Source organism: Leucopleurus acutus (assembly GCF_964270905.1).
Source record: "Leucopleurus acutus genome assembly, chromosome: 17".
NCBI classification, from domain to species: domain Eukaryota; kingdom Metazoa; phylum Chordata; class Mammalia; order Artiodactyla; family Delphinidae; genus Leucopleurus; species Leucopleurus acutus.
Window position 1 is genome coordinate 73496495 of NC_139159.1, and position 23478 is coordinate 73519972.

A 23478-nucleotide genomic window follows, 5' to 3' on the forward strand; every position below is an offset into this window, starting at 1 on the left:
CTTTGCTGAGGGTCTCACAAGGTCAATGTCAAGGTCCTGGAGGCTCTGGGAAGAATTTGCTTCCAAGCTCATTCAGGCAGAATCCAGTTCCTTGAGGCTGTAGGACTGAGGTCCCCATTTCCTTGCCGACTGTCTGCTGGGGCCTCATTCTCCACTCCTTATGGTTGCCCATATTCCTTCTCATGTGGCCCCTCCATCTTCAAGATTAGCAACAGCTTGTGGAATGCATCTCATGCTTCGAATTCCTTTGAATTGTTCTGCCACCAGCTGAAGGAAATTCTCCGCTTTTAAGGATGTATTTGATTAGGTTAGACCCGTCAGGATAGCATTGTGCTTTAAGACCAGCCGTGCCATATAACATAACATAATCCCATGAGTGAAGTCACAGTCACAGGATCTGGGGACCAAGGCGTGGAATCTCGGGGACCGCTGCGAAAAGTGCTGCCCACCATACCACCTCATTTTTAGTTTCCTTTCCTGGTTCAACCTTCTCCAACCACCCTTAAATGTTGGGGAACCTCAGAAATGGTCTCAGGTACACTTCTTCCATATACTGCCTCTAGATCTAGATCAACCTCATCTATCCTCATGCCTTCAGTTACCATTTATAGAGCAATCTCTCCCAAATGCACATCATCAACCCAACTTCTCAACTCCAAGGCCATTACTTCAAGCTACCTATTTGACACTTTCACTGGGAGATCTCACAGCCTTTTCCAATTCAATATGCCCCAAAACTAATAAAAGATCCTCCTCTCCCAAGCCTGACTGTCAGCCACTGCTTCTCAAAGCATAGCACTACCAGAACCCAGGAGCATGAGCCAGAAACTTAAACCCAGCTGGGTCAGACCCCTTACCCAGTCTTGTTCTACATCACTCTAAATATTCATCCCATCATCAAAATGTTAAAGATTTGATTAGATATTTATCCAAAGGATATAATATGAACGACAAATAAGAATTTGAAAAGATGCTTCACGTCATAAGCCATCAGCAAAATGCAAATCAAAATGACAATGAAATACCAGTTCATACCCACCAGGACGGCTAGACTCAAAAACAACAAAACAGCTACAACAAGTCCTCAACAAATGTTTGTTTCATGGAAGTAGGACTCAGTTTTCTGAGTCATCTCAGTTTTCATGGTCATCTCCAAGTTGGGAAATCAGTCTTACGGTTTTCCACCCAGGAAACCCCAGGTTCGCTCTTCATAAACACTCACCTTGCCAAAGGGGTTCCTATATTCTTCTTGGACAGAGAGTCACAAGTAATACGAGTCATCATCTCTTTCCTCATCCTCAGTTTACTTTTGAGATAGTTGGAGGGTCCTGCCATCCTACCACCACCTCCCTCTCATTTAACCTCTTCCTGCCCCCATCCTGGTCCATCCCTCCACCTCCTAGGACCCCTCCCATTCCACAGAAACTAGGGCCAGGCCCCGGGGCAGCGGTGGCAAAGGCAGGGGCCATCTGCCCTGCTCTCCAGACGTACGTGAGCCATTAGGACCCCATCCCTCATCCCAGCAAACACACACCTCTTCGGAGGATGGGACCTCTCATGGTGCCTAGAAGCAAAATTCAATTCCCCACCCAAGAGTTAGTCAGAGGTCAGAGGCTGTGCTGAGGGCACCAAGAGAAGGTAGTATTATTAAAGGTCATGAGGGACGATGAAGTGCTTTCAATTAAGGGAGGAGAAAAACGGATCCTCATTTTCAACAATAGCGTGTTTTTGCCAGTGTTGGAAAGTATGAACACAAGGAACTTAGATGAAAGGTTAACTTCACAGAAGTGCCTGCAAGTCGCGTGTTGACCACTAGGGGACGAGCGTGGCTTGCTTGATATTAACAAAATTTAGGCCTAAGGGTGAAGAGACGGAACATTACTATGCTGTCCAGGGCAGTAAACATTGGACCTACATGAACTAATCTAATCCTCATAACAAACCAAAAAGGGAAATAATGTGCCTAACAGATCAGTCATTTGCCAGAGCACTTGCTGTGTAACTGGTAGAAATGTGAATCCCTCACTGGGTTTCAGCTCTTGGGGAAATATAGTTAGAATCTCCCAATCCAGAAAATCTGTCCACGAAGGGAATAGAGAAAGAAACCAATGTTATCATTGAATAAGCATTAAAACAGAATGTGGTGCATGTCATCCACTAAAAGATTGCAAAAACAGAAAGAAATCTCACCCTTTCATATAGAGCCCCGCAGATACAACCAATTACATAGACTTATTTTCAAGATAAATAATAACTAGTCCTCCGGTAAGAAGCCTTGACAGAACCGCCTATCACATGTAGTTTATCCTGACTTTACCTGGTAATCGAAGCGACCACCTGTTAGCTAATTGGTTTTATCCAGAAGAAAAACAAACTTTTAACTTTCACAAGAGGAAGTCGATTTGTACCCTGGGGCACGTGCCCGCTGAATTTAGGTTCTGCCCCTCCGCAGAAACCGGGAGGGGTGATACTAGTGCTTACATTGCAAAGAATAGGTCTCAGGTCCTGGAGAAAGACTTTCCTGGGTCCTAAAGTTGAGTTTTCAAAAGGATTTATATACATTTCCAAGAGAGGAGAAAGTGCTTACACTTTTACCCAAGTTTTCTAAAATAAAGGTTCTAAGGAAAAGGAGGGGAAGGAAATCTCTTCCCTGATTTTCAACTGGGAGAAATAAGCCTAATTTTTTTTGTTTTGTTTGTTTTGGGTTTTTTTGCGGTACGCGGGCCTCTCACTGTTGTGGCCTCTCCCATTGTGGAGCACAGGCTCCGGATGCGCAGGCTCAGCGGCCATGGCTCACGGGCCCAGCCGCTCCGTGGCATGTGGGATCTTCCTGGACCGGGGCACGAACCCGCGTCCCCCGCATCGGCAGGCGGACTCCCAACCACTGCGCCACCAGGGAAGCCCTAAGCCTCATATTTTTAATTTCTATTTGTTCTTACACAGCCTTCCCATCTGTATACCGGAAATGAGACCATCTCTCCAGAGTTGATGTGAAGATTAGAGAAAAATGTCTGACAACGTGATGGACACAAGCTTATCCTCATCCTCTCCAGGTCACCTGGATGCTTCCCCATGACCTGACGACACGATCGGGTCTCTGGCAGCTTGTCAACCCCTCCCCCAAATGTCCTCCTCCTCCAGTGATCGCCTTCTCCCACCCGCTTGCCCCTCATAGAAACTTCATTAAGAATCTCCTACACCCTGTGTCCTCACCCCCTCCCTGGCACCCACTGGAGTCTGTCCTCCGGCGAATTTACCCCACGTACATTACCAAGGAACACACACTTGATTATTCTCTCCTTGGAGCTCTCTTGTCCCCGGTAGGACGACACCATGATCTATGGGGTCTCCATTTACGGGACCGTTTCCATTCTGCCTCCTTCATGGGCTCTTGTCCCCTGACAGACACTTAATCTTTGGTGTTAGGCAAGACTCAGGGCTCTGAACATTTCTCATATGAAACTGGAAATCACCCTGGGTGAGGGCGGGATTGGGAGAAGACAGGTGAGGGAGGAGTTTCGAGGAGAGTAAGACAAAGGGCAATAGGAAGACTTAGGAGGCTAAGATTCCATGGTCCAGCGCTCAGCCCCAGGCCCAGTCTCCTGGAAGAGAAGAGGGCCTGTCATATGCTTGCTTTTCTAGGATTTTGCGTTGGAATTTGAGTCAGGGACCTACTGGTGGAAAGAAAACACAGTGAGCAGAGTCACGTCGATCTGCTCTCTGGAGTTCGTGTGACAAACTCTGCTTGACATCAGGACGTCTGAAGATTGAAAGGGATCCTACTCAATTGGAATCTTTTCTCTACAAGACAAAACAATACACAGTCTGGTAAGTTCTAACTGGGGAATCAGGGGATGAATAAGAAGAGAGGATACTATTGCCAGAGACAGAAATGTTCAGGATAGATTTGTCAAATGAATAGAAGTGTTTTTGTTTGAGGTGGCTTTTTTGTCCTAATCTGACCCCCAAAGAAAGTACTACTTCTTCCTAAAGTTCTCATTAATAAAGGAGAATTCCTGAAAACAACATGCAAGCAAGTAAGCCTCAGGGATGTATCTTTCATACATCTTTATCCAGGTCCAGGCTTAGAGAATCTTTTTTTGTTCTTGTTACTCTCTGTTGTCCATTGATCCCTTGCAGGGCCCACACGAGACAGAATTGAAAGTCACATCAGGGATTTTACTTGATCTGTTGAAAATTCTGTCTTTATTCAACACAGTGAATGTTCGAAAACTGAATTCTGTATAACTGGGAAATCTAATTCCTCTTTGCCCAGAAGAGAGCAATTCCAATGAATTACTCTCATTCAATGTGGTCTGTAAAATGCACTTCACATTTTTGTCTACCCAGCTATTCACTATTTATTCATGTCTGCATCCTTACTACGCTGGTTTCGATTACTACCTCCACACAGATAACTCAAACACTTGGATCTCCAGGGCATTTCTTAGCTCTGAGCTCCAATCTATACGACTGCCTGGGGTTCATTTCTTTTTTGTGTTTTTTATAAATCTTTTTAATTTTTTTCAGATTTATTGAGATATAAATGACAAATAAAAATTGTATATATTTAAGGTTTTCAACTTGACATTTTGATATACGTATATACATTGTGAAATGATCACCGTAATCCAGCTAATAAACATATCCATCACCTCACACACTACCTTTTGTGTGTGTGTGGTCAGAACACTTAAGATACGTCCTCAGCATATTTCAAGTATACGATACAATATTGTTAACTATAGTCACTATTCTGTACATTAGATCTCCAGGATTTTTTCATCTAGTACAACTGAAACTTTGAACCCTTTGACCAATGTCACTCCATTTCCCCCCAGGCCCTGGACACCATCATACTCTCTGCTTCTTCTATGAGTTTAGCTATTTGAGATTCACATACATATAAGATCTTGCAGGGCTTCCCTGGTGGCGCAGTGGTTGAGAGTCCGCCTGCTGATGCAGGGGACATGGGTTTGTGCCCCGGTCCGGGAAGATCCCACATGCTGCGGAGTGGCTGGGCCCATGAGCCATGGCCGCTGGGCCTGCGAGTCCGGAGCCTGTGCTCCGCAACGGGGGAGGCCACAACAGTGAGAGGCCCGCGTACCGCAAAAAATTAAAAAAAAATAAGATCTTGCAGTATTTGTCTTTCTGTGTCTGACTTAACAACCTAAATTCACCTCCTATAATGTGCGTCCCTTCGGGAAGAATATCAAGGATCTGTACGAGGTTGCCCACTCTCTTCCCCGCCACCCAACGGAACTTTGCACTCCCCTTCCATCCTCTCCTAGCAACATGCCCTCCCTGTTTGAGCCTATTAGCAAGAATTTGGTCAAAGAGCTTGGAGACAAAGACCTGAGGCCTGTCAAATACCTGTTGAGCACCAGCAAATTCCGTCAGCTGGCGCTATTATGGAAGAAGAAGGGGACGCATGCACAGTTCTGGGGACAGCCTGCTGTTCCAGTAGAATACACCTCGTGGATATCCTGGAGCCAAGTTCTTCAGTCCCAGGTAGTGTCAACCAGGGACGAAGGAGGCAAGGAGTGAACAACAAGGGTGCTCAGATAGATTCTTGGTGCGACACCCAAGAATCCCTAAGACACCCGCACAGGTAGATATCAAACCAGCCTTGCCTAAAGGCACAGGGCAAGGAGCTACGATTATTTGAGAATCTACTATCTGGACCCAGGCACTTTTTTAGCATATTGAATACTTACAGCAGCCTCTGAAGTTAGGAATAATATCTCCATTTGCATAAGAATTAATTGAAACTTACAAAATAATTTGTTCACAGTTAACACACCTGGGAACTGGTAGAACTGGAATCCAAATCAGGTCTGTCTGGCTCCAAATCCCAAACATTTTCTGCTCAGTGAGCTGCATCCTGGGGCTGACGCTGTGCCTGGAAAGATGCTGCTGTGTCTCTCCTGGACCACTGTTCAAGTGATGCCATCATTTCAGGACGTTATCCCTTGATGAGGTGCTTATTTAACATGTAGCTTCCAGGTTTCTCTTTAGAGAATCTGATTCAGAAGAAACAGAGTGAGGTCAGGGATTCTGAGTTTTTAACAATCATCCCAGGTGATTCTGATGCAAGGGGTCCCCAGGCCACACTGAGGAAAGCTGCCCCACCTGATCCGGAGGAAGAAGCTGGGGATGGGCTCGGGGGGGCGGGGGGGACTACAGGTGCAGGGATGTGAAAGGATCCAGCAGGAATAACCTGGGCTCTCCTGACCTGGCTTCTTCCCCATCCAGACATTCTTTTCATCTCAGATGATGATAAGTGGAAAACCTTTCCAGAGGTGAGTTCCTGAGCTGGGCAGGTTCTCTGCCTACACCTCGGGCCCCCCTGAACTCTGACCCCTCTGGATGCTAATAAGAGCCATGCAAGGGGCTCAGCCAGCAGACCCAGAGGGAAGCTAACCTCCTCCACAGCCCGCCAATTGCTTCTGTCTTTTACAAGCCATAGACTCTTGGGGCCACAGAGGAAGGCACCTTTCTCCTTTGAATACCGGGGTGTGCGTGCATGTGTGCACGTGTGTGTGTCTGGGGGGAGCGGAGGTTAAATAACTCTTGGTGAGTGAGTCCTTCTGTCTATCTTTCCAGAAGAGCGTCAGCTGCAATCGGCGATGGGCGAGTGGGTGATTTTACAGCCAGGAAAGTGGGACCTGATCCCTCCCTGAGGCCTCCTGTCACAACCAGAATGCCACGTGATTGCCTCTGCTGTCCTTACCCAAGTCGCTGGGTCTGGCCCCCTGGGAGGGAAGGGGTAGATAGAAAGGGGACGGGGGTCAGGGAAGTAGGGGGCCGAGGGTCAGAGAAACCGAGTGCCTTCAGAGACTAACTCTTGGGTAAGGATTTAATTTCTCTTCTAGTCACCATGAGAGGTCCCATCCTCCCAATTGGTGAGTGTGTGTTTCCTGGGATGGGGGATGGGTCCTAATGGCACACATACGTCTGGAGAGCAGGGCAGATGGCCCCTGCCTTTGCCACCGCTGCCCCGGGGCCTGGCCCTAGTTTCTGTGGAATGGGAGGGGTTCCACACGGCCAGGGAGGGGGAGGGACAGACGGGGATGGGGGCAGGAAGAGGTTAAGCAAAAGGGAGAAGGCGTTAAGAGGGCAGGACTCTCCAAAATGTCTCAAAAGTAAAGTTGGGGGATGAGAAAGGGAGATGATCACTTGTGACTCTCTTTCCAGGAAGAATACGGGAACCCACTGGCCAAGGTCAGTGTTTCTTAAGAGGGAAGCTGGGACTTCCTGGGTGGGAAACTGCAAAGCCAACTACCCAAAAGGTGGCTTGCATGCAACTTACAAAACTGAGCTCTCCTTCCAAATCGACGCTTTGTTCGGCCCCATTCGTTCATTCATTCATTCGTGCATGCACGCAACAAACACTTATTGAGGACTTATTGGGCAACAGGCATTATTCTGAGCAGTGGGGATACGGCCGTGGACCAAACAGAAATGTCTGCCTCCCTGGACCTCTCCCTCTCAGCAGACCAGCTGGAGGCCACCTGAAGTCTCCTAGGAGAAGCAGAGCACCCCCAACTCCATTCCTTGCTTAATTTTGTGTGGCCATAGACGATACAGGCAGAATTACATGATAAGGAGGGTAGTTCATGTGTGCCAGGTACTCCCCCAAGCATTTTACATACATGAACTCATTTAATCCTCATAACCTTCCCACTAAACAGATGTGGAAACTGAGCCCAGAGCACCTAAGATTCTCATCTCTAGAGCCCAACGCTAGAATCCACGTTATTCTAGACGTGTCCCAGAAAAGAGCACTTGGTCATTTTCTTCCACTTCCCACGACCTCTTTCCAGAATCTCCTTCTCTCCTCCCTGCCTTCTACCCCACGCCGGGTCCCTTCACAGCACGAGGATTGCCCATCTTTTTAGCCTGTTATGATAGCTCCGGCCCCAGAGCTCAAACATGCCGTCTGCAGAGATGCTTTTGGTTGGTAGATAAACGACATGGAGGTGCCTGGCTTATCACACCACGGATGTTCTAATCAGAGAACTGTCCCCGCTTTCTGGTTGATGTTGATGCCTGAGGACAGATTTCAAGCACCTACAAAAGGAGGTTTGCAGGGAAATGGAGGCAATGGCCCAGCTCCCAAAGGACACTCAGGATGCTATTCTCCACAATATCCTGGCCAGGCTCAAAGACCGAGAGGCTCTGCAGGACCTCATGGACTTGGCGGGGGGGGGGGGGGGCACTCTACCTAAGGCTGATCAAAGTTGTGAAGGGGCAGGTTTAGGAGATAGACTGCCAAGATACATGGGGAAGGAGGGCTGCTGAAGGGGGTCCCAAACGCTGGTCCAGGCACAATGACCAGGTCCAGGGCATGCAGCCCACATGCTGAAGCTGCTTGGAATCTGGGGGGAGGTGAAGATCCCGCCCCCTCCCACCTTGGTTAATCACTTGTAGACTCAAAAGATACTGGCAAAACTGCAAAACAACATCATTATTGCTATTACTATTATCGTTGTTGTTGTATTACTAATAATACCGGTTTCCTGTAGTTGGATCGGAGCCCCTCGGATCATCGGGACAGCTTCCTAAGTGAGATGCAAGAGGACTCAAGAAATCTATGGCTCAAGTTAAGACTGCACATCGTTTCCCTCCTTAAAGTCATATTGGGTAAGAGTGATTTGAGGGAAATATGGGAACGTCACAAATTTGGCCTCTAGACCCAAAAAGGACGGGGTTAGAGGCCACCCACCTCTCTAAAACCCGTCTAATACCATGGTCTTCATCTCACATCACGCCCCTCTCCAAGGTCAGGAGGGGTCAGTGAGATAAATTCACCATATGATACAGAACCAGCCCGGGATCTAGAAAGACCAGTCCAAGTTCACCCAACCTATCATTGGGTGTGGATGATTCCAGACTCCAGCCTAGAACCCCACCCGCTGGACCATGTTATGTAGCATCCTGGAGACCACCCCAAGAGCAGAAGGAGGGAACTCGCCTTTCAAGTCGAGCGGGTTTTCTTCCTCTGCCTTCGGGTCCCCCCCTCATGGGGTCTCCTAGTTCACAGTAGGGAAGAAGAATCTGACTACTCATCACTCTCTCTCCCCAAATGTCCCCTCGTTCCAGGGGCTGAGTGACACCCGACACGAGCTACTGGCCTGGTCCATGGAGAAGAGGATCCTGCTCCAGCAGCGGGCGCTGGGAAGAAATCAATCCCCAGGGGCCAGCCTCCAGGGATGGGGGTGAGGGAGCCAGGGATAAGAATGATCCTGAGGAAAGAAGGGCGACGTAAGATTCTGCTGAGAGGGGAGAAAGGATCCCGTGTGGCCACCGGGAATTCTCTGGCTGCCTCTCCCTCTGGGGAGCAAGCCCGGTGGGTGTGAGTCTACCTCATGGGGGTCTCTGTCTCCATGGCAAGCCCAGCAGAGGGTGCCCACAGTTCTAAAAGAGGAATACAAGTTTGGGGGGCTCAGGGGATCTGAAACCTCTGCTTTTCTCACACAGTTACCATTTGCAAATTGCTCTTTCTCTCTCCACATACATGTATACATAAGTACATATGTGTGCACAGACGTATGCACACACACACACACATTGCACACACGTACACATACACATGTAATTCCAGATACCACTATTCTGCAAGGTCAATGTTAGTATCACCATTTAGCAGCTGAAGAACCAAAGCGCAACAATTTCCAATGACATATCCAAGATCACACCGATCAAAGGACAGGACAGGACGAGACTCCTGGTCCCCTTGACTCCATGACTTTGCCTCTTCCATGACCCGGTGAGGCCCCTGGCTCTCGGGACAGAAGGTTTTGTCTCCTGATCTCAAAGGCTGACCTGCAACACCTGACCTCATTTCTTCCAGGTGAAGAGCATCCTGGAGCCCAACTTCAAGTACCCTTGGAACATCCCCTTCACCCTGGACCCCAAGCTCCTCACCCCGCTGCAGGCAGAGGGGTTGGCCGTCACCTTCAGCCTGCTGGAGGAGTGCAGCCTGAGGGTGGCTCCCGACAGCCCCAAGGGGACCTGAGACCTGGAGGCCAAGAAGCCCTTGTTCACCCTGTACGGGTCCCTCTCAGTGCCGCAGCAGCTGGCCAAGGCCTGAGCCCTCCCCGGGGCGCTCAGTCCAGAGAGGCCTGGCCACACCCCCGTCTGTGCTGTGAGCATCGTTGGTGCTCAGGGAGCCTGGGGCCATGCTTCTCTGCCTCTCCAGTTTGGGTGCACAGGGACCAACAAAGACTCGAGGGAACATTCTGGGGTGACAGAGATACTCTGTATCTTATAAAAGGTTTATGCATTTGTCAAAACTCAACAGATAGCATCTAAAGATGTGAGCACTTTACTGCGTGTTAATTTTACTTCAAAGCAATGTACACAAATATTGAACTCCCGTTAATATGCACTCTGAATTGTATTGGGTAAAGTGTACTGATGTCTGTAACTTACTTTGAAATGTATCAGAAAATAAGGTGAACTGATGGATGGATAAATATGTGATCAAGGAAATGTGGTGAAATATTTAAAACAGGAGTTCTTTTTTATTCTTGAAATGTTTTTGTATGTCTGGAATTGTTTCAAAATAAAACTTACCCCCACACACACACAATTATATCTGTGTGTCCATCAGTCATCCTGTGAGTGTTCCTGACTGTGCCTTCTGAGCTGTGGGTTAGGTTCTTCGTCATTTAAGGAAGATTCACTCAATATCATTAAACACGTTATACATTCTGTTTGTTGAATTCTCTGTTTCAGTCACCAAATGTCCTTTGGGTCCTCTAAATACATTGTATCTTGTCTAATTGCTCTAATCTCTCCTTTATCCCTTTGCATTCTCTGAGATCAGAGCATGTCTTTCCTTGATGTCTGTGATTTCAACCCTCAACTTCAATTATCGTTCTATTGCTTTTCTAATTTATTAGTTCAGAAATTGTCATTCTGATATTCAATTTGTTTCCTCAGCTTTGCAATCTCCCTTTTCACTTAATTCTGTTGTTTCATCCTCTCATCTTTGAGGTCTTGCTTTATTGAGATGATTTTGCTTTGATACAAAATAATTAAGATACTGTGTGCTTTTCTTTTTTTTAATTTTTTTTTAATTTTTGGCTGCATTGGGTCTTCACTGCTGTGCAGCGAGGGGGGTTACTCTTCGTTGGGGTGCACAGGCCTCTCACTGCCGTGGCTTCTCTTGTTGTGGAACAGGGGCTCTAGGTGTGCGAGCTTCAGTAGTTGTTGCTCGCGGGCTCTAGAGCTCAGGCTCGGTAGTTATGGCACACGGATTTAGTTGCTCCATGGCATGCGGGATCTTCCCAGACCAGGGCTCGAACCCGTATCCCCTGCATTGGCAGGGGGATCCCTAACCACTGCGCCACCAGGGAAGTCCTGGTGTGCTTTTCATTAACCTAACTTTTCTACCTGAATGGATTCTTTCACTGTCTTCTTTCCATATAGTGTTTGCACAGATGCTGTGTCACCCTTTTTTATTCATCTTGCTCGTTCCCAGCCTAAGTGGCTCTGTCCAAACCCTCTATCTGCACAAAGACGGCAGGGTAGTAAGCGTTTCTTTCTTCCCCACCACCAGAACTGAGACCTGTTTCTCTGCTGCTGCAAATTATTGTTTGGAGCATGTTCCTACTGGCTACGGTCATGGCATGAAAAAGGAGGGATTCCCCTGGGCTCTGAGGAGTCCTGGATGGCTGGCCTGGGCTCTGTCCTGTCGCGTATGGATTGGCTAAACACCCCGGGCTTGGGTTCCCTCACCTCAGCAGAGGCATTTGCCTCTCTCTCCGCACAGAACACCTCTGCGTCTTCAGAGAGGTCAGTATGTGTGTGGGGAGGGGCTCAGGGGTCTTAGCTTCCTTGACAGAGTTCACCCGGCTTCCCTGGGGGAGAAGAGGTGAGTCAGCACCTGGGCGAGACACTCCGTCGCCGAGACCCGGCTACAGGCGTGGCTATCACTTTTCATTAATACAGTTCTGCTTCCCCCAAACACGTGCTTGTGGTCAGTGTCGCCCCTCTTCCCAGAAGCCACGCCCAGACTTGCCCTCCTCCAATCCATTTTCTCCCCTCCCCACAACGGCTCAGCCAAGCAGACGAGGGGGAAAATATTTATTTTTAAAAACTCTCGGGACTTCCCTGGTGGTCCACTGGTTAAGAATCCGCCTTCCAAAGCAGGGGACGCGGGTTCGATCCCTGGTCGGGGAACTAAGGTCCCACATGCTGCGAAGCAACTAAGCCTGTGCGCCACAACTAGAGAGCCCGCACGCCTCAACTACAGGGCCCATGCGCTCTGGAGCCCGCACACCACAACTAGAGAGAATCCCATGTGCCGCAACGAAAGATCCTGCATGCCTCAACGAAGATCCTGTGTGCCGCATAAGACCGGACGCAGCCAAAAATAAATGAATATTAAAAACAAAACAAAACTCTGGCCTTACGTTAAGAGCCTGTAAAGTGGTGCATGGCACTCCAGCCTCCTCCTGTTCCCCCAGAAGATCTTGTGTGACTCACGTTTTCTGTTCTCTCCTGTGTTGAAATGTCCTTGGAGTTTTTTGTTTGTTTGTTAACGATCGTGATAATTAACTCTGGGTGCTTAACATTTCCTCTTTTCTCTTTCCATCCAGCAAAAAGACAACAAAAGGATACATTCCAGAAGTCTCTCCTGTCACTAGTGGGGCACAGAAGTGGCCAGAGAGCCCTTTTGTTCACAGAAAGTTCCAGTTCACCCCCCAGACAGCCTGCACCGCTCTCCTCACCTCCTCTCCGAGCTGTGAGCTGTGAGCGTGGTCTTTCCCAATTGACTCCCTTCTCCCAGCGCTTCTGTAGCAGGCAGGGGACTAGAAGATTCTTCCTGGGGGCACAAGAGAAAAACCTACTGGGACTTCCCTGGTGGTCCGGTGGTTAAGACTCCACGCTCCCAACGCAGGGGACCCCGGTTGGATCCCCGGTCAGGGAACGAGATCCCGCGTGCCGCAACTAAAGATGCTGCAACAAAGATCCTACACGTGGCAACGAAGATCCCACGTGCCGCAACTAAGGCCCAGTGCAGCCGAATAAATAAATAAATATGAAAAAAAAAGACCTACTGATATTTGTGCCTAACACAAATACATGAAAATGAGCCCATACCAAAATATTTTGAGGACATTTCAGAACATGTGGGACGAAGTGAAAATCCAGGGGGATAAACAGGTTATTTACAAAAGATCTTATATGAGAATGACTTTAAAATACAACCACACAGCAAACTAGAGGCAACGGAGCAATGTCTTCCTAAATTTTGATGGAAAATGATTTCCAGTCTCAAAGTCTATATCATGTTTGAAGGTAGAATAAGGGCATTTTCAAACAAAGTTTTTTAAAACAATGACTGCCCATGTTCCCTCTTCCAGAAAGATGTCAGAGGATGTGATACACCAAAGTGAAGAGAAACATGAGAAAGATGCTGGCTACTGAGAAAGAAGATTTAGTGTGGAAGAGAGACGGGGGGATTCCCAGGATGACACGCAGGGCCAGGCCAGAGGACAAAAAGCCCTGACCTGAACAGATAGGAAGGCTCCTGGAGAGATTTCTCCAGGAAGATGAAATTGATTAAAAAAAAAAATACCTTGAATCTGAACATAATAAGAAGAGATGTAATCATCTGGCAGAGTTTGGATTTAATTAGATATAAATTCACAGAAAATAGAAAAAAAAGTAAAGAAAAAAACGACGATGAGAAACTATCAAAGTTCTACAGGAAAGGAAAAAGTTTACGAATAGCTGAGTAGAGTTTACAGAGTCACAATAGTATTAAAGAACAAAGAGAATTATAACTCTACTGAGAGGATGAGGGATGCGGCTTGTGTGTGGTGTAGAGGAAGAGGGGGCCCTAAATCCTCATCTTCCCTGGTGTAAGCCCATGGATAATGCCTACAACTCAGCAAGCTTCTTATTTAATTGATGACAGATACAAAAGGCCACATCTTGTATTATCATAATACATTCTGTGGGCCCTGGACACCGTGCCCTAATGGAGGAGTCAGCCCCTCACTTCCCTCCCCCCCTGCCCCCTTGTATTCATTTATCTGAACTACCTAGAATAGGCAAATCCGTAAAGTCCATCAGTGGTTGGGGTGATAAAAATGTTCTGGGATTGACTGCAGTGGAGGTTCCACAATGCTGTGAATACACTAAAAAGCCACGGAAGTGTACATTTCCACTGTGTGGATTGCGGTGTCAACACGGTCCTTTAAGAGAGAGAACAGAGGCAGCTACCAAGACAAGCAGCAAAAAGACTTCAAAGCGATGCCTCTGGCGAGAAGCCAGGAGGAGATGGGGCTGACGGGGAACGGGAGAGTCTGAGGTTTAAAAGAAAGAACTTGGGCACAATTTGATTCTTTAAACCACGTGAATGTATAACTTTGATTAAAGAAAGAAAAACAGAGCATAAATATTAGCGTACGTCTAAACGCCCTTGTTGAAAGCTGGAGAATCACCTCCATGGGTCAGGGTCAAGGTCAGGGTCAGGGTCAGAGGGAGGCGTGGGAGACCCCGCTCCCCAGGGGCCACGACCGCGGGCGGGGGCGGGGCTGGAAACCCCGTGGCCTGGGCAGGGGTCCTAGAGAGTTCCTGCGTGGGGCGCAGCCTGCGGTCCAAGACTGGCACGGCCGCCACGCCACGGCTCGCAGGGACAGCCGGCCCGGAGCCTCAGGTAGGGACTGGGTGGGGCGGCGGGTGGGAGGCCGCACCCGGGTCCTGGGGGCGCGGCGGGGTTCAGCGCGAGGGCGCCCCACAGCGGCCCCGCGGGGGAGGTCAGCCCCGGCCCCCCCGCCCCGCCGTTTCCCCGAGCTTCCCTCCCTTCTCGGGACCCCTCTCCTTTGGAGAGCGTCTCTCTGTCTCTCCTTGAGGCGTGCCCCAGGCTGTCCCCCCAGGGTCCTCTCCACGGCCCCACCCTGAATTCCTCACCGTCTCCTGGAGGGCCCGACGGCGACTCCTCCCCGCGCTCGTGCGACGTGCCTCCGGCGCCCCCTGCAGGCCCGATGCAGGAACGTCTGCGGGCCGCTCCTTTGCCTCCTGCTGCTTCCTGCACCCCGGCCACGTGGGCACCTTCCTCCGTAAAAACATTAAAATTACCATTTAAGACTGTACTGGCCCACTCCCAACCATACGTTAAATTTCTCTTTGGCCTTAAGTGTATTGGTATACAGATGACTATTCTAATATTAAGTATTATGACATTCTCTTAGAGCTAAAAGTTTTTCTTTCTTCTGATTTTAAATAAATTAAAACATTTTTGTGGGCCTTGGGCACCATGCCTAATGGAGAAGTCAGCCCCTCACTTCCCTCCACCCAACTTCCCCCCGGCAGGGGAAAAGTCTGTCCCCTCGGGCTGGAGCCCATGGTCACACCCTCTGGATATAAGCTCTTCAAGTCTTCCCTTTCCACTCGGCTGTGCTCTCGGCTGCCCAAGCTCTCGTCCTAAAACACACGCACTGGTGTGCAGTGCCATTTTATCTCAAAATTTCTAAATGCCACGTGAGCCAAGTAACGTATGCCTTTTGCCCGACTGAGCAGGCAGAAAGCCCGGTGGTAGCCTCTGGACATCTTAAACCCTGTAGAAGACAGATGTCTCAGAGTTCAGTTTCTCCCCTTTGCGACCACGCCCACCTACCTGACCCTGAACTCTAGGCCGGAAGACAGGCCAGCTGCCCACTGTACCCTTCCGCTGCCTGCAGCAGCACAGAGTCCAGGCTGCCCACTTCGAAAGGCCCCTGAGCAGGGGAGCCCTGGAGAGCAGCCCCACCAGCTCTGCCTCTTCTCCTGCCCACACCCCACACCCCTGGCAGGAAACTGAGGACTCCGAGGCCCTCGTTCCTCAGGGAGCTGCAGAGCCAGAAGGAGAGGGAGAGCCCGTATGTGGTGACAAGGCCATGGAGGCTGCGCAGGACGCCACGCTTCAGAGCCTCGGCCGAGGAGACGGAGTGGGGCAGCTGTCACTCCTCCGGCCCAGCCCTTTCCAGGTGCAGGGGGTGTCCCGGGGGTGCTGAAAGCCAGCAAGGGGCCCACCCCTCCACCCTGACTCCTGCCAAAGAGCTGCACCCTGGAGGTCGCCCCATCTAAACCAGGAGTGGAGTTCCCGGACACTTGAGTCGTGGTTCTCAACGCTGCATTTTAGAATCCCCTGGAGAGGCGTCGTGTTGTTTTTTGACTATTATTTTTTAAATACCAGCACCCAGACACACACACGCACACGCACATGCACACGCAATCTGTTTTAACTGGTCCGGACTAGGACCCAGTTGCTGGTCTTCTTTTAACTCTCCCAGGTGAGTCTTACCTGCTGCCGGGGAGTAGTATCACAGTGCAGGGGGGTTTGCATCCGCTTTGGAACTGGGCATGTCTGGCTGCGAATCCCAGCTCCACCCCTGGCTGGCTGGGTGGCCTTGGACAAGTCACTTGACCCTCTGAGTTTGACTTCTCTGGTCCATGAAGCTGGGCTGCAGAATCGGGGTGAGGATCAAGCAGCGATGTGAGAAAAGTGCCGGACGTGCTGAGGGCAAGGACAGTCAGTGTTCCTTCCACCTGTCTTCAGGGCCTGCTCCTCGGCGGCTCTGTTCCTTGGTCATTCAGCGTCCATGGACTGCCAGTCCCCACTGGGACGGGGGGAAGCTGGGCCCCATGCCAGCACGCTAGGGCTCCGGGGCTCTCGTCTCCACACATCGAGTTGCTCTCTCAGCATCAGCTCTGGGCCCCAGCTCTCGCCATCCCCGGGCGTGCAGGTGAGTGCCAGTCGACGGCCCTTTTCCTGTGGGAACAGGGCGATAACAGGGCCACCACTGGCCCACGTCAGGAGCCCCGGCTTCCCAGCACCCCCCAACAGCCGCCCCTCTGTGCCTCGGTTTCCACCTGCCCAACGAGGGAGGACGACTTCGAGATCGCTTGGCGGCTGTCCAGCTGCAGGGCCCCAGGATTCCAGCTCAGCCTTTCCCAAAGCGAACACTCCAAACTCTGGACAATGTCTATTGAGGCAAAATAAAACTCCCTTCCTTATGGTGGGACCGTGTAGAGCTTCCACCGTGCCAGCGTGCACTGCTTTGACCCCAGAGTGCCTTGGGTTTTCTGGAAATACCTCATGTGCAACGTCTTTGGCAGAATGCTGTTTGTGCTGTGCCTGAGTGTCCCCTGCCTTTGCATCTCCCTCTCCCCGCCAACCTCAGAAGGCCCTGGTCACCAAGAGGGACCCTCGCAGTCCCTCCCCCCGTGTCACCCCATCCCCTGCTCCTGTCTGCCCCCGAGACCCCTTCCTGCAGGCCCTAGCATCCTGTGTGGACAAGACGTCCTGTTCTCCCTGCCTCTCTCCCAGCTCCAGGGTCAGAGCGCCATGGCCAAAGAGAAGACGGTGGCCATCCCACGGAGCACAGTCTTGGCCTACTTGGCGCTGCAGCTGGTGATGGAGGACGATCGCTGGGGTACGTGGAGCCTGGAGCAGCAGAAACAGCTGCACGCGACTCTCCCTCTGGGAGGGCTGGGAGGGGGGCAGGGGCTGCGCCCAAGTGCGGGGCGCGAAGAGGGGGAGGGAGGCCGTTTCCCCGTTGGCCTGAGCAAGCAGCCAGCCAGGCAGATGCTGAAAGGATGTGCCTTTCACAGGGGCTGCCGAGACAGCTCTCAGGGAGGGCTGACAACCCAGCCTGTGCCCTGCTTGTCCCGGGGGGGCCGGGGATGGGGGGGATGTGACTGGAGGAGGGGCGTGTTATCTAATTAGCAGAGAATCACGGGGACCAGGCTTGGTCCTGCTCATCCGTGGCCCGGGGACTCTTCTCTTCTCCCTGCCTCGTGCTCCCACGCAGCTGTGCTCGACCTGCCTGAAGGAAAGCTCTGGAGAGACAGAGAGGAGGTGAGTGACCCCTGCCAGAGCCCGAGAACCCAGCCAGAAATCACTCCTTCCCCGAAGAATGCCCTGACCCCATCGCTGGGGTCCCTTCCCTCCGCATGCGGTCACCCCGTGTCACTCGGGCAGGGAGGGCCATGTGCTCTCTCCCCCGTGGGAAGGAGATGAGCTGGAAAGACCAGGACCAGGCTGTGGGGGGAAGGATGCTGAGTGTAGGAGGCGCAGGCTAGCTCCAGGCTCCAGCTCCAGTCTTGGTCTCCACACCCGCACAGCGGGGAGGCTGGGACTTTTCTTACCAGGTGGGGGGATCAGTGATGGTGTCTGGACAGCGTTCGGTACCTGGAAGGTTGGCTCTCAAGAGGCAGTTTGTACGGTTAACAAGACAGGAGTGGGAAGGCAGGGGCGCCTGACCACCCTGCCAGGCCCACCCACCTGTGCCGTGGTGCTTAGAGCCCGAGAAGCCCTGTCTTAGCCATCCCAGTGGGGCAGCTGGCCGGAGGTGGGGCTCAGCCTGGGGGCTCTCAGGAGCAGACACACAGCAGGCCCTTGGGCAGAGAAGTGGCCTTTCTTGGAGCTGAAGCGTCAGCCCTGGGCGGGGTGGGTGAGAAGTGGGGAGGCGAGGACAAGCCCTGTGGGTGGCACCTACTACGTAGTAGGTGCTCAGAAAATGCTCGGAAGGAAGGGGGGAGGGGAGGGAAGGAGGGAGGAAGGGAGAGGTGAGCCCATAAAGATGTGCCTGACACACGAGCTTCCCCGGGCCAGGTCTGTGATCCCAGGACCTCCTGGTCAGGTTCAGGACACCAGGGCCTGGCTGGCGCAGGGCAGGGAGCCCGGGGAAAGGCTCCAGCAGGTGCCGATGCCTCTCCCCACAGGCACGGCCTCTGGCCGGGCCCCAGGTGCGGAGCCTGACTTCCGGGGCCTGCAGAGGCAGGCTAGGGCCCAGTTGCAGAACCTGGCCACGCTGCCCCCAGAGCTGCGGGACCCACTGCTGGGCGCCCTCCAATAGCTGCTCCAGGACCCTTGGGCACCGCAGGAGCTCGAGGACACAGTAAGGGGCTCAACGGCCAGACCCGGGCTGGGGGCTGGCATCTAGGACAGAGAGGGGTGGGCTAGGGGGATGAGAGGCAGGAACAGGACATGCTATGGGTCTTGGTAGCACACAACCTCAGAAGGCCCTGGGGTGACTGGGTGCTGCCCCGTACCAGCTGTCGTATCAGAATCTCCCTGATCGTTTGTTCCCTGAAGCCCAAGGAGGGACCTTGGTTCCGCATTGTTGGCAATGAACCCAGGCTCGTCCCAGCTTCACCGGCATCACGAAGGCTGGGGACCCAGAGCATGGGAACGGGAGCTTGGGTGGTAGAGTACGTGGACAGAGGGGACCCACAGCTGCCTCTCCCTGCTCTTCCTCGCCGCTCTCCTGCAGCTGGAACAGGCCCTGGACACTGGGGCGCTGGGACAGCTGGGTGGCCCTGCGGGCCTCATCCTAGCATCCTCCAGGACCCCTCAGGCAGCCTGTCACCCTGGAAAGGCAGGGCCGTCCTCTGCATCTTGGAGCACTAGTAGGTAAGAGGACTCCCGTGGGCTGGGGTCGGGAAGGAGAGAGAGCCTGGAGAAGGATGCTGCTCGTGGCTGGAGCCTCACGCTGGGGATCAGGCTGGCCGGGTCCTCGTCCTGGTTCAGCCATGGGCAGCCCTGGGCAGGCCGCACCGTGTCCTGCTTAATAACCACCTTGCAAAGCCACCGGGCCAGAAGACGAGCTGATACACACGAACACCTTTAGTAAGTGAAGCCCACCACCCACCCTTAATGGATTGTGTTTTAGGAAGACTGAGGGGGATGGGAGTAGTCTTACTGAAGACCACGCAGCACTTCCAAGGCCGGCACAGTTCCCACCTTCTGGAATCTTCTGGGGAAAGATAGCCCCAGAGATACCTGGTGGGGCTTCTCCCCAGCGCAGGGCTCCTGTATCCCAGCCCTTCCTGCTGGGGCTGCCAGGCCCACGAAGAGAGTCACAGGTGAGAGCCACAGACCCTTGGTGGCCCCCAACCCCCCACCCCGTCTCTCCACAGTGCTGAGTGACACCCAACACTGCCTGCTGGCCCAGTGCTTGGAGAGAGGGGTCCTGCCTCAGCGGTTGGAGCTGGTGAGAACCTGGGGAGGGGATGTGGGGAGGACATCTGGGGAAACAGACCTGTAGAGCATGCGCTGGGCTCTGACCTCTGTGTACCCAGACCTGAGCAGCCTCTGCTGGGCGGGCTACACCCAGGTTTATTCGCAATAATGAAATACGCGGGTTTATTCACGGATGACGTTGGGCTCCTCCCTTGTGCCCGGCCCTCTGCTAGGGCCTGAGAACACGGGTGGAAGAGGCAGCCCTGTCCCTCACAGGCTGCTCAAGGGGATCCTCCAACAGGTGATTACAGACAGAGCCTGATTTAGCTTGTGTAGGTGGCGGTGGGAGCTCAGGGGTGTTTCCCAGAGCGGGGGCCCCTCCATGCAGTTCGTGGATTAACAGATGAAGGATGGGGGGTGGCCGTCCAGGCAGAACAGCGTATGCAAAGGCTGGGAGGCACTGGGAGTGTTGGAAACCACTGACTGCAGCCAGCGCAGGGAAGAGCATTTGGGGGGCGCATTACTTAGAACCACAGTTCTGCTGGGAGCAAGGCCCCAGGGCCGAGGCTTCGTTGTTGGGAGGGCAGGGGAACAGAGGCCCCAGGCTCCCACCCTCAGCGGAGGGGGTGTTCCACTGCTCCCGGCCCTGGGAGACCTATCTGTTCACTCTGGGTGATTCCTTGCAGGTGGCGAGCATCTTAGAGCCAAACTTCAACCAGCTGGAGGAAACAACCTTCTCCCTCCCACCGGAAGTGCTCTCGTCCCTGCAGAGTGAGGATGTGGCCCTCACCCGGAGCCTGGTGGAGGGCTGTGAGCTGGAGCCGCAGGGCCCCGGCCGCCAACTCACCTGGGACCCTGGCATGGTGCCACAGCTGTCCGCACTCTACGTGTCCCTCGCAGGGCTGCAGCTGCTGGCCACCCCCGGCCCTGCAGCCCTCCAGGCTGATGCCTGAGAAGTGTGCCACATCCTCCCCCAGGGTTCCAGACACCCTGCCTCCAGGAAGCTGTTGGCCAGGAGCCTCTGCGTGGGGCCGGGATGCAGCTGCCCCTCCGGCAGCCACAGGTGACTGTGGGGCTCCCCGGGACTGGCTCACACACCCTCTTCTCCCCTTCACAGGATGGCCCCCAGACTTTAGTTGCCTGTCCATATCTGGGGCGGGGGGCACCAGTTAGGCTAGGGTCCTACCCTGGAGCAGGATTCTTCCTGGGGAGTCAGCAGAGGCTGGTTCCAGAACAGCCTGGCCTCCATTCACGGCTCCACCACCGACAGCTGCGTAGCTCTGGGCGCGTCCGGCCTTCTCTGTGCTTCCTCCTCCTGTAAAATTACCCCCGTAAAGTGGGGTGATAAGAATTCCTAGCTCACGGGATTGTAGCGAAGATTTTAAAAGTTGTACACAAAGTGCTCAGAACAGTGCCTGGCTGTCAGCTGTTATTGCGCGATGTTGTTATTATTAAGAATCGTATCACTGTTCTGGACGAAGCTGCCAGACCTTTCTCCAGGTTAACAAAGGACCTGGACAATCTCCCCTTAATTTCAGCTCCCTGCAGCTCTCCTTCAGCCTCAGTTTTCCCATTTGTAAAATGAGAGTGACGGATCAAACTGCACAGTTGTCACCCGGCTGCACCGTTCAGGGATTCCACTACAGACTGGGGTGCAGGCCAAGGGCTGTGCATCTTTGTGTGAGCAGTGGGGGGTATGGGCACGCACACGCGTGTGTAAGGGCGTGCACAGGGAGCAGGGGAAGAGCCTGAGCACACACCACAGGCCAGAAGCAGCTCTCGCGACTCTCAGCTCCGTGCTCTTCCTAGCAGAGCACACCCGACAGGAACAGACCTCAGGACAGCGCTCAGAGGCAGACACATCACGTGGTTTTGCCCACTCTCAGCAGGGTCACTTTATATGTTCTCTTCTCCTGATAAAACTTGTCTAACAATCAAAACAACGGTCACTGTAAAAGAAATAATAAAGTTTCAGAAAGGTGTGAAAAACATTTTAATTTCCTTAATCCCATTCTCCGGAAATAACCAGTATTGACATCCTGGTGTTTATCCTTTCAGTATTTTTTTCCATGCGGTCATATAAATTATCTTGCAGAAAAATCTGGTAACGTATGTATGATGTCATAAACTTGCTTTTTAAAAATGTAATATATTGTGTGTATGCCATCAAACATTCTCTGTAGCATGAGAAGTGAGGTTTTGGGCAAGGGAATCTTTGCAGACCTTACACCAACCCCTGGAAAGCTCTATTCTGGAAATAATGCACCAACGTCACACTTTCACCAAATTCAAGCATCTTCAGCTCCGTCTGGAGAGTGTGGACACGGGCTCCTCCTTGTGGGGAGAGAAAGAACATAGATGCTTTCCACTCTTCACTGCCAGTTGTCCAGCCCGTCACATTAATCGTCTTTCTTTCTGCATGTTGCTCTTACGGGCTCAGAGAGGCCCATGTTTTAATAAGTTAATGAGCCACAAGTAATTTAAAAGGGATTAATGTTCAACTCACATGTCTTAAAGGGCATTAAATGAGTCCATATACATGGTCTGCATGAAAATCCCCTCTCCCTTCACAGCCCCTCACCTCCTGTGCTGCCCCAGCCCCTCTGACCGGCCCTCCACCTGCCAACTTCTCCTCAACCCCTCCCATCCCCCTCTTGCTCCTCACACACCCTCCCCTCTCTGAACTTCATTACACAAACTGGCCCATCTTCTCTCCCAGCAAGAATCTCTCCTTTTGTAGGGGTGGGAATGGACATCCAGTGGAAGTGAAAGGCTTCTCTCTTGTGGTCTGGTGAACATAATAATAAATGTTGTTCCATAACACATACATGTTTAAGTTCAACTTTCTTGAAAACTAGCTTCTGCCTGAAATTAGAGGTAGTCACAATTTGAACCAACAATCTAATTAAATCAAACTAGTTCTAGAAAGTGAGAGTTCTAGCAGCAGCAGCAGCATCAAAGATGGAGAAAAAGAACGTAACATAGAGCAAGGGCCCTGAAACTAGAAGATTTAGACTGAGCAGTGGTCTAGCGGTAGCTGTGTGACCTTAGGCAAGTTTCTTAACCTCTCTGAATGTTTCCTCATCTATAAAACGGGGGTAACAGTGTCTCCCTATGTTTGTGCCCCTTCAATAGCATGCTTACGTACAGTGGTTTCCTCCCTTTATAGGACCCCTAGAGAGCGCACTCATTGGCGCTCACAGGATGATCCTTGTCTGAAATGCCTCAGCAGCTAAGTCAGGGGCTCCAGGAGCTGTTAGCTTGGGGCCAGCAGCAGAGCTGGGATAGGTGAGCTGCCCTGCGGCTGTGGGCGTCTGAGGAAGCCTCCTCTCTGTGCACAGGCGCCTCCTCTGCCTCTGACCGCCCGGAGCAGCTCTCCCTTCTCAGGACCTCCCCCAAGCACCTGGGGCACAGCCTAGAAGCCACTGTTGTCTTAGCAGCTATTCCAGGTCAGAGGTGGGACCACGGAGACTGACTTTTACAGATGGGGAGAATGGGGCCCATGGAAG

The 23478-nt window shown here is 52.0% G+C and overlaps 1 protein-coding gene across 1 annotated transcript; it reads left to right on the forward strand.

Moving 5' to 3' along the window:
* Positions 1–5295: 5295 nt before the first annotated feature.
* On the forward strand, positions 5296–10096 carry GSDMC (gasdermin C; the record flags this gene model as incomplete). The annotated part of the gene is given in 6 exon segments (XM_082858459.1): positions 5296–5467; positions 5470–5511; positions 8063–8202; positions 9106–9180; positions 9857–10018; positions 10022–10096. Coding segments are annotated over 6 exon segments (666 nt in total).
* Positions 10097–23478: the final 13382 nt, after the last annotated feature.